Genomic DNA, 11435 nt, shown 5'->3' with positions numbered 1-11435 from the left:
CGCCCACCGTGGGGCTCGAACCCACGACCACAAGGTTAAGAGCCTTGCGCTCTACCGACTGAGCTAGACGGGCTTCTTGATCTAAATCGCGTATAATAATTAAAAAGACCGAGTCTACCATCCTCGGCCAACCTTGCATTCATATCATATAATGGCTCGTGGTCTGATAACACTCCATTTTTATATTACAGCACGATGCATACATTTATCACTTGCAAATATAACATCCGTGTCTGAATTAATGCTAGAAGAATTAACCATTGAACAAAACTCAAAAGCAAGTTATAATTTAATCCACAGATTCCTTGATTTGAAACCAAGGTCAAACCAACATACATGCAAAACCTTGAACTCTTAACGCATATAATTTGAAATCCCCTGGCTAGCTTGGGCAAAGCATATTTTTGAACCACCTCAGTTAATCCCCACCTTAACCACTAATTTACCATCTAGCATTTTAATGATGTCAACTAGAAATCAGGCGTCTCCAAGTGCTGTCTTTGGTGAATGAATACTAGAAGGGTATTGTTCTCTGAAGGAGTCCTCTAATCCCAAACCTAGTCAAGTTTAAGATCCTCAATACGAATATCATGAGAGCCTCCGTTCTGCACTCCACTTTTCTGCTCCCCTTTCAACTGAATTAGAAAGACAAGGAACAATTAGCAGGAGCTACTACATAACATCCAAGGCAGAACACTGGCACACAACTAAAACATGACAGACTCCTTCACACCAGAAAGTAGTGAATTGGAGCCAGCAATTTCTCTACATGAGATTGATAGACATCCATGACAAAATCAACAGAAATGGAACATGTAGAAACAAATTTCTCATGCTTCCAAAATATTCAATTTTTTCTTTCGGCTACATTATATAAAATATTATCAAGACTAGAGAACTTCGGGCAGATCCCAGAAAGTTCCCTAGGAGCAGGGTATAATCTAACCCAAGAAAAAACAGGGCAGCAAATTACCTTGTACAAGAGCTTCTTTTGATATCGGTAACCCTGGTCAGAGAAATAATATTAGAAAATCAGTGCTTCAACAGATACTAAAAGGGAAGAGGAGATTTGAAGGAGAGAAAAAAGTAAAATTTGAGCATTACCTTGTCGGTTCCATAAATATAATCACAGTATGTGAATACTGAAGCAAAATTGCTCTGGCTTTGTCCTCCAACATAATGGTGGTAGTCATGATAATCAGCACCGCCATAAAACGGGATATATTTTGTTGGAGTCCAAGGGAAGTCATATCTGTGTAATAAAATTGAAATTATCTTAAGATGTACATGGAGATTTAAAGCAGGCCAGAAAAGGAAAGAGCAAAATGAGCAGAGAATGTAGAATAAAATGAAAGAGCAGAGAATGTAGTCATGATAATCAGCACCACCATAAAATGGGATATATTTTGTTGGAGTCCAAGGGAAGTCATATCTGTGTAATAAAATTGAAATTATCTTAAGATGTACATGGAGATTTAAAGCAGGCCAGAAAAGGAAAGAGCAAAATGAGTAGAGAATGTAGAATAAAAAGCTCTATGGCTGCCAAATAGAAAGAAACTGCACACAGCACAAGGTCTTGGGATAATGACAAAAAGTATTTTCTTTTCAGCTTAAATCAGGCTGCAAGAAAGCAAAAAGAAAATAAATAGCATGCATTACTTAATACTCTGTAAACCGGAAATGAAGAAAATTATCTACAATTTCCAGCAAACAATTAGCATGCATTAAGATGGTATGAACAAACAAAATTCATAACATATTTGATAAATAAACCCCTTTACTCCTAGTGTGCCAGGATCCATCGCATGGAAAATTCAAAAAAGACAACCCCTGGTTGCAGATATTTTAGCTGAGAACATTTTCTTTCTCTTCTATCAGATGATAGAAAAAAAAACCCCTAAATTTCACATAACTTTTAATTTCTAATATTGCTTCAAAAGATTTCCCCATTTGTGTGATCAAGTAACTTCCCAATCCCAAATTCTTGTGTTGAAGTAATGAGATACAACTAGCCAAGTAACTCTGTTTCTAACAGTCATCATTGTACTTTTTATTTGATACCTAAATGACCAAACAAAGTTCATCAAAATGCCTCGGCAAGAATTACTAAACTCGACCTATTGAAATTGCTACAACATGCTTCACATCTTTTACAAAAACTAAGAATTAGCTTTATAATATATTTGAATTATTGGATAATCAACGAGCAATGATATTGGAGATCAACATATGCAAATCTTTTTATTTGATGACATGTAGCTAAAAAAATTCATCAGTCATCATTCATGTTTTTCTCTTGCAGCTTTAGAATATTGTTTATTTAAAACCAAAAGAAGAAATGTATAAAGATAAGAAAATAAATAACATGCAAGAGTTATATAGATGAATAGTATAAGAAAAAGTGTTAATATACAACCGCACATGACATAATGAGGACCAAATATGGAAGCATAATATCATAGAAGCACAGAGAAACTAATCTTTATAAATCACTTTCTTCTCATTCATAAAACTCAAATAAGATTTCAACAATTTTTATGCCTCTTTTTGGTCTATCTCTATGCTGTAATGATTGTTATGGCAATTCTTAGAATGCCTGTATAGCCAAAAAACCAGCACTAACATTTCACCCGTATGCAACCAAAATTTAACACCCAACACGTATAATTACTTTGTAAAGGTCTATGCTAGACTGTTGCACAGGACAACAATCCCTATTGCGCAAGTTTAAGCAGCTTTTTAGTCTCTCTTGTTTTAAGCAACAACTTCTGGTTATTGAGAAGATTTTCTAAAATTACATCTCTCATCTTCTCATTCTTTACCCTCTAACTAACTTCTAAAAGTGATAATGGGTGCGGCATTCTTCCGCATAGTGGCCAGCTTAATCTTTTTATTAAAAAAAATATCATGAGAAGCAAGGCACTCAGAACCTGTGAGCAAAAACTGGAGCCAGAAATAAACAATGCTAGAGAAAGGTGATACGAGTCAAACATAGTTCAATCACAAAGTTAGTCAAATTTAGAGTCATTCAACAACTATGAACCATTTGAACTTATTGTAATCCTTCAGTCACAAACAGTGTGAATTTACAAGTTTCATGCAGATAAAGGAAATAAGAGGAAAAAGCTTTTGATATTAATTTAGAGTAGAGTAACAGCATTGGATGAAGGAAGCCGCAAAGAAAAAAAAAAAAACAAAAAATTTTGCAAACTCAAAAATCCATGAAAATGGACTAGTAGACTTGGCACCTGCAAGTTCTGGGTGCTTTCAGCTCTTTGTGGGTTTGTTGTGGACATGTTTACGTAGTAATAGTAGCACATAATTTGGGAAAAGAAGTACAATAAGCAAATGAAGTAGTGAGGAGTTGAAAAGGTACAGGAATCCAACTCATCCTAGCCCTGATCCACAAAATATAAGCTGGTACCAGCAATCCTACAAACTCAGGTACTTTATATGAAGTTCCCTAATAAACGAGAGGTTCTGAAAAATTCTAAAGCTGACAACAGTTAGTCACAATCTTTTTCAATTTTTTTTTTAAATAAACACAACGGCTAGTCACAATCAACTAAAGCAGGCAATTAAAAAAAGGTGTAATATGCATACCCACTGTGGGTCTCAATTGCCTCAATTTGCCGTAAAGCTATCCACAACCAGAACGTGATCATGTGCCCAGGAGCAATAGCTGGCCCAAGGAAAGATGGGATTCCAAGTATTAAAATTTCTGCCCAATGTGCATAAGGCGCAGCAAATCCAATAGGAGCTGTATATTCATGGTGAACCTTGTGAATTTTTTCATATCCCCATTTACCATGCAGAAATCTATGGATCCAGTAATTTGTATAGTCCTCTATCATGAAATATACCACCAACTGCGACAAAATCTCCCATCCTGATGGCAATGGTAACCCTGCTCTTATGCCGATCATCTGTCAATGCAATACTATGTGATTACAAATTCACTTCATACGACTATTACAACTTTGTAACAAACACATTGAATAATGTTTACCTAATAACTGTGAAGTTAAAAATCTATCAAAGAATTCAAAATGGCAACCGTATCTTATAGAAACTTGAAAATTGGGAATTGTTACCCAAAAGACAGCTAGTGGAAAATAAAGAAGTATCTATTCCAAAAAGTACCAAATAAGATGCAGAAAGAAATAGGCACATATTAAATCGTCAAACCCCCTGAAAGCCCCACCACAGAGATTAGAAAATAAACTAATTCTAGACAGATGACTCTTTCAAAACAATCCCATCACTCTGCCTCCAAAGAGAAAAAAAAAAACTCGAATCCAAAAATTCCCTCACATCTCCATAAGAAATTGCAAATTACTACCCAGACCCCCTTCCCCCCGCCCCTTTCAAGGCAGAACTTCATAAAAACCATTCTTAATGTGTGATTAAATGAAAAATAATAATAATAATAATTGAAAACCAATAAATGTCATTATAAAAAATCTGTAATTCACAGAAATCAGTCCAGAGGAGCCCAACGAATAGTAATTTCCTAATCAATTTCATTTCCAAAATCAAATTTCCAGACAATGCCACCCAAAATACGCTACTCTAATCAATTCTAAAGACTACCGAGTAGCCAAAACTCAATCAAATCTGGCGACAAAGATTAACAAGGCCATCAAATACGGAAAGGAAACTTACCTTGATGGAAGGATAAGACACAAGCTGCAGGGGACCCACAACCAAAAAAAACATGCGCATGACGTCCTTGTAGCACTTGAACATCTCCTCGAAAGAAAGCCTGACTTTAGGTTGAATCTTGTACCCATCGAAACCAGCAGATCGAGCGAGTTCCAAGAAGACGACAGGCAAAGGCACCAAGGAGAAGATCAGGAAGAGGAAGAGAATGTTGTGGCAGTAGAGAAAGTAATCGGACTTGTTAGCCGAGTAATTGAACCACAAGGTCTCCGCGAATGTGAGGTTCCTGCCGAGCGCGGCAGCGGCCTCGTCGATGGTGGCGTAAGGCAGCATTTTTTATCCCCGCCGGCAGCAATTAGGGTGACGAATTTAGAGAAAGTGTTAGCAGTTGGCAGAGGTAGAGCGAGAGAGAAGGGGGAAGAAGAGGACCAGATTTGAGGTGTGAAGAAAGAAGAGTGAGAAATTGGGGTGAATCAAAACATTTGCCGAATTTTTCAAGACGACGAAGGGATTAGTGGTGAGAGAGAGAGAGAGAGAGAGAGAGAGAGAGAGAACTTGACAAAGGAATCTGTCGTATCTGTTTTCTTTAACTAATGGTGCCCTGCATGAGAAACCACACGGCGGTTCTTAACCAGTTAATAAATTATATACTGTTTGGATCCCGGGAAAATAAAAACAAAGGAATATTTGTTATAAATAATTAAATATTTATGCATAAATGTCTGATGGTTAGAAATAAAAACATATCTATCATACACCTTACTCGAATTACCTTTATACCCTCCTCAACCCCTCAAAAGTATATTTTATATTAAAAAATATATCTTTTCTTAGTATTATTTTAGAAAACAAAACATGTATTCAAGAAAATAAATGGCTATTTTTGCACTTTCTTATTTTCTAAAATGAAATTATTTTTATTTATAAGTAAATACCAATACATCAATATTTTTATATACAAGTGCGTAGTTTCAATATAATTTATGAATCTTGTTATACAATATTTTTTCTTAAATACTGTTATAATATAAAATATCAATTAGGGATTTAAATGAATTAATTTGGCCTAATTTATACTTAGATATTTGTCCATAAACTCTAAAACATTAATAAATGTAATTTGTGTAAAATATTAAATCAAAGTAAATTATTTTACTGTAAAAATTAAATTAAACTAAAATAAATCAGTTTAGTTCAGTCTAAATTATTATTTTTAAATGATCTAACTTTCTAAAAATATATTTTTATAATTTAATAGACAGTAAATTATTTTCAAAATATTAAAGTAAAAATTCAATACTTTTAGAAACATAGAAGAGTTAGCAACAAATCAAAAATAATTTTTAATAAAATAAAAAACTCAATAAAGCATAACAAAAACTCTTAACAAATCAATAATATAAGAATACAATATAATATTTTAATAAAATTAAAAAAAAATTATCATCATTTTTTGTTCATAACTTATAATATAAAATTTTTATTTTTGTCACATAATGTAGCGCCCGAAAAAAAAAAAAAAAAAAAAGGGCTACGTTGGCAGCCACGTCAGCAGGCCCGGCCAACCGGGACCTGCCACATGGCAAGACCACGTCTTTCCGAAAAGGGCCACGTTGGCGATCCACGTAGGCGCGATCGGACGGCTCATATCAAGCGTGCGATCGGACGACCTAGATTAAATCGCACAGACGGCCCATATTTAATAAAAAACGGACGGCCCAGATTAAATCAAAATGGACGGCTGAGATCAAAAGGGCAAAGGGTTATAAATAGAACCCCCACACCAGACCACAAACCCTAGCCGCCTGCCGCTCGCCGGAGAAGACGAACCAGAAGTCGGCCGCCGCCACCCCCCGCCGCACCGGAGGGATTTACGACCGCCGATCGAGGTAAATTTCATACCCTCGACTCGTTTTTCCACGCTGATTTCCCCAGTGGCCAAATCGGAGCCAAAATTCCGGCCAAACGGTCGGAAAACACGGCCGAAAACCAGCGCCGCCGCCGCGCCCCTTCTCGGTTTTTGCCTCTGATGAGGCCCTTCCCGGCCTCCGTTTAATGCAATCTTTATATCACCGTGATCACTATTCTTTTCTCTACAGGTTGATCGGAGCCGAATCACCAAAACACGAACTTCACCGGAGAGCCGCCGCACCCGAGAGCACCGCCGCCGGTAAGCTTCGGTTTTCCGTAAATTTTCGGCCCCCCGAGGGCCGTAGGGTTGTTTTATCACAGGAACCAATGCGAGTGTGGCCGAATTCGGCTGAAAACGGCCAACCCGAGGCAAACCGCCGTTGTCGGAGCACCATCGACAGCTGAGATAGGGGAGAGGAAGAAGAAGAAGAAGAAAAGAATGAGAAATTGATGCTGCACGTAGCGGTGGGACCGGAGAAGAAGAAACTCGTGGCGACGGCCAAGCGTGACTTCGCGTTCCCAGGTGTGTTTCGACGTGGTACCACCAGATCTATAACATATATGAGGGTGCAAAATGTTCTGCAGAGAATTCTAGCCAATCCGCAGCGGCGAGCAACGGCGGCGCGTGGTGGTTTAATTGCAGACTTCATGTGGTCATGCGCAGTAAGTCCCAAAAACTCGTTTTGGGTATTTGAGTTCAAGAACCCTATTGGTTTATTGCTTTTGATTTAAAGTTAATTAATCCATTTAATTTTGATAATGTAGTTTGTTTTCCCAATTTAGAATTAGGAATAAGCCTTAGCCTGGGTGTTTAAAATTAGGAGATGCTCAATTCATTATTGACCTGATACATATATCACTATAATAAGTTGATCTTATATCTCGAGAATAATTTTGAGAATTAGATTCGATAACGAAAAATAGGTAAGTGTGCAAGTGCTTACAAAGATAGCTTAATCTGTTTAAGAAACTAAAATTATGGCATCTAATAATTAATAAATATATTATTCAATTATAGATAGGTGTAGAATTTTGATAACATTTTATTATTAATTTTTGTGTTCTAATTTACATATATTACTGAAATTATTAATGAATTATTTTGCTGTATTTTGTAACTGAATCATATATGTACTTTGCCGTGTAATTATGAATATATCAAGAGTACATAAAAGAGTCTATAACGATAAATATTTACAGTAAATGTGTTGCAGGTATAAGAAATATTAAATAATAAAATTAGAGAATTTAGTAATGAGTTGAAATACATAAATAAATATTAAAAGACTTGTAAAACACATTTAACTGGTATCACCGAGAGGTGGGTGCATGTGTAGCCTTTTGGCATGTAATTGTTGTAATACCTGGGCCCGAAATCTGGCCCTGGATAAATTTTCTAACTTATAAAATATACATATATAATAAAAAAAATATTATTTTAATATAATTTTATTAAATTATTTGAGAAAATTAGGTTATAGACGAAATTGAAAGTAATTTAGGGGAAGAGGGGTGAAATTTTTAGTTTGGATGATATTTTTGAAAGAAAAATTAAAAACAGCATGTCAAAATGCAAAAAGAAAAAATTCAACCACGTGAGACGGCCTAATCAGTAGCCACGGTGAACCAGAGCACGCTGTGTGGCAAAACATGCTAATATTGGTGCCACGCAAAAGGCCACGTTGACGATCTGCGTGCCCAGCGATCCGACGACCCAAATTTAAACCTGCGCGCCTGAATGACTAAGATGCATTCCCTCCTTAGGCTCGATCAGACGAACGAAATCAATCGCGATGAACGGTCTGAATTCGCCCACACAATCAGCCTAAACATGCAACAATTGGAAGACTCTCCTCGCTCCACGTCGACGCAAATGGATGGCCCATATCGACACGGGATAAATATATAAACATTACGTTGTAGAGGAATCTTGACCCTAGCCGCACCTGCTCTCGCCAGAGAAGGAGACCGACGTCTGGCCACTATCATACCGAAGCCACTGCCAACAGCTAAAAAAGGTAAAATTCTCCCCTACCCGTTTGAAATTCGATTTCGAGTCTCTTCGTGGTCATATCGGAGCAAAAAGGATAGTGAATGAGTCAAAAACTGTAGGTAAAGCTCGGTGGAGCCGCTGCGGTCGAAACCCTAAAACCTCTCCGATGAGCTCCTTCCCACTTCCCGTTTCATATAGTTTTTTAACTGTTGTATTCACCATCTTTTTTTGTGCAGGTTAGCTGCAGGAGAAACTCCAGCTGTGAAGGAGAACTGGTGGAGCTACCGCACCTAGAGACCCCCCCGCCGGTAGGTTCAGTTTCTTTTGATTCTTTGGCCAACTGAGGCCCCCTAACGTGTTTTTTCGCAGGGATACGTATAAAACCGTCAAAAATCGACCAAGTCGAGGTGAATTGCCACTGTGGCTGGCAAAGCCAGCACCGGAGCACGGCGAGACTGCCGTGCCGGAACCTTAAAATTTGCCGAAAAGGGCTTTCAACACCGATTTTGAATGTTTGGGGTATTTTTAAATATGTAACGAGTATTTTAAATTCTTATATAAAATTTAGAAAATCTGAGACCCATTAAGAGGTGTAGTAGATAGCACGAAGTTTCAAAATACTAATTTGGGTTAGGATCCCTCACCTTATTCTCGGTTACAGTAAAGTGAGGATCAATAATCGATAACTGTGTGTTTTATGAAAAATTAAAAAAACCCTAAAAATATTACAAGTCACTAATGGAGCCAAAACTTGTTAGTTTACATTTATTTTAATTCCCTGTTTATTTTTCTATATTGCATATATTTGCTTACTATTATACTGTGTGTAATTGAATTGGTGGTTTTTATCCGGTATTCTGGTTATTGGTTATTTGGTTATGCTAAACTATATCGTTTGTTTAAGTGCCATTTGAATTAATATGTTAATATGAAATGATATATTAGCATGGTTTAGTGGTTGTTTGGATGATAAGAGTCTAAATAAATAAAAACTTATTGGGCATCCTGAGAAATGGTAGATGAACCCGGTACATAGTCGGACGGGGCTGAGAAGTTCAATACTAGAAGGTTTTAGGAGATACAATTCACCGTCATATCTGACGGGGTATCGAGTTGATATGTTTTTAACGCTCATTACTAGACGGAGTATGGAAGCTGTCGGGTTAATTCTCAATCTTGATACTGAGTCCACAAGTAAAGGGATATTCCTATGTACCCCCAAAGGTCCCAGTAAGTAGGTTAAAAAGAAAGATTACTGATCCTATACATGAAATTGAAATGTCATTTGGTTAATTGTTTTCATAGGTTGATTTTGGAAAAAATCATAATTGTAAGTATTGAATAAAAAGTTTTAAAGTTAAATGTATTTATTTAAAGCAATGACTCCATTAGTTATTTTCTAATTTTTACTAACATTCGATTTTCCATATCAGTGATTAGTGTAATATTCTTACTAGGCTAGTGTAACTCACCATTTCATTAACTATTTAAAATCAAGAAGACTAAGATCTAAATCTCGATCAGCAAGAGGGTTATGAGTAGTCAACATCTCGGATTCTCTTTAAGTACTAATGAAGGTTGCCCTAGAATACTTATTAATTCATTTTTCTTTAATTATCGTTTGTTTGTTATGAATCACGTAAAAAAGATATTCTCGTAACCCTATTGGATAATTCAATTTATTGTGTAGGGAATATAAACCCTAGCGTTTATTATTCGCTTTCGCATTTAAATTATAAATCTATTTTCTTTAAAGATTCCAGGTGTAACGGCCCCAGAAATTTTAAATGAAATATATGTATTAAAAATGTCAAATGCGGAAGCGTAATAAAAATTTTGATTAACATCTCTTACACAATAACCAAAACGTACTCAAAACATGAAAGAACAAACTAACTAAAAGAGATACTCAAGATAAGAACTATAAATATAGCTATGGAGTCTTTAGGCATCCCCTTCGCCGTCTTTCTGCGGAACGGGCTCGGGAACAATGTCTTCCTGATCTGAAATAGTTAAATAAGGAATGAGCTACACCAGCCCAGTAAAGATATCATACTATCTCACCGCCACGGAAGTAAAGATGGGTAGAAAACAAAAATGACCAATGGAGCATAATTTATAATAAATTCATTTATCAATAATAAAATCATTTACTGTCCACTTACCTCGACGAGATCCATGAAAACAACATATGAAAATAATAACTTTATAATATCATGAAATAATATACACTTTATAACATAACATATATCATACCTTTACATTTCAATCATCAGGAAATAGATTTCCTCTTTTACCAGCCTATTAGTATCCCTGGGGATCCATAGGGGGTCCCCTCTACACGTGAACCATTAACATTTACAACCTAATTCCAGGGCCGTCTCCATACCCCGTCCGGTATGGGCGCCAAAACTATGAACCTCAATACCCCGTCCGGTATGAGGGTGAAACGGGCCGTCCCCATATCCCGTCCGGTATGGGCGCAAAAATACATAAGGTCTCCATACCCCGTCCGGTATGAGAGACCACGTTCCCGGTAGGGTTCCCTACAGACCTGGTCCGTCCACCATTTCCTAGGATATCTAGTCAGGCTGTCCACATTATCTACTTATCAATTCACATAACCTTTTTACCTTTTTCCTTAATCTCAATCATCCAATCATACAAAACATGTAAACCAGTAATTGACACCAAATAAGACAATATAGTACCGAGTCACCATAATACAAATCATAATAAAAGAAACATAGTTCATGCATACGAGACCATAACATAATTACATCAAACATCATGCTGCATTTAATACTAGAAATTAGATCAAACAATAACAGACCAACACTGTATCAGACTTGGGCTCCATTGACAACCT

At 36.6% G+C, this 11435-nt stretch overlaps 1 protein-coding gene and 1 non-coding gene across 2 annotated transcripts; both read right to left on the bottom strand.

Annotated features, from left to right (window-relative positions):
- TRNAK-CUU (transfer RNA lysine (anticodon CUU)) lies at positions 1–73 on the bottom strand. The gene has a single exon. It is a non-coding gene; the product is annotated as a tRNA-Lys (tRNA).
- A 161-nt stretch (positions 74–234) lies between these two features.
- LOC110817604 (methylsterol monooxygenase 1-1-like) lies at positions 235–5296 on the bottom strand. Its single transcript, XM_022046222.2, has 5 exons — positions 4666–5296; positions 3604–3926; positions 1105–1252; positions 974–1006; positions 235–635 (listed from the first exon to the last, which is right to left on the bottom strand). The coding sequence occupies exons 1-5, from the start codon at positions 4993–4995 to the stop codon at positions 558–560; spliced, it is 912 nt and encodes a 303-aa protein (XP_021901914.2). The 5' UTR covers positions 4996–5296; the 3' UTR covers positions 235–557.
- Positions 5297–11435: the final 6139 nt, after the last annotated feature.

This window comes from Carica papaya, chromosome 4 (assembly GCF_054855325.1).
Source record: "Carica papaya isolate Zhongbai chromosome 4, ASM5485532v1, whole genome shotgun sequence".
In the NCBI taxonomy this organism is placed as follows: Eukaryota; Viridiplantae; Streptophyta; class Magnoliopsida; order Brassicales; family Caricaceae; genus Carica; species Carica papaya.
This window is presented reverse-complemented; position numbering and strand designations above follow the sequence as displayed.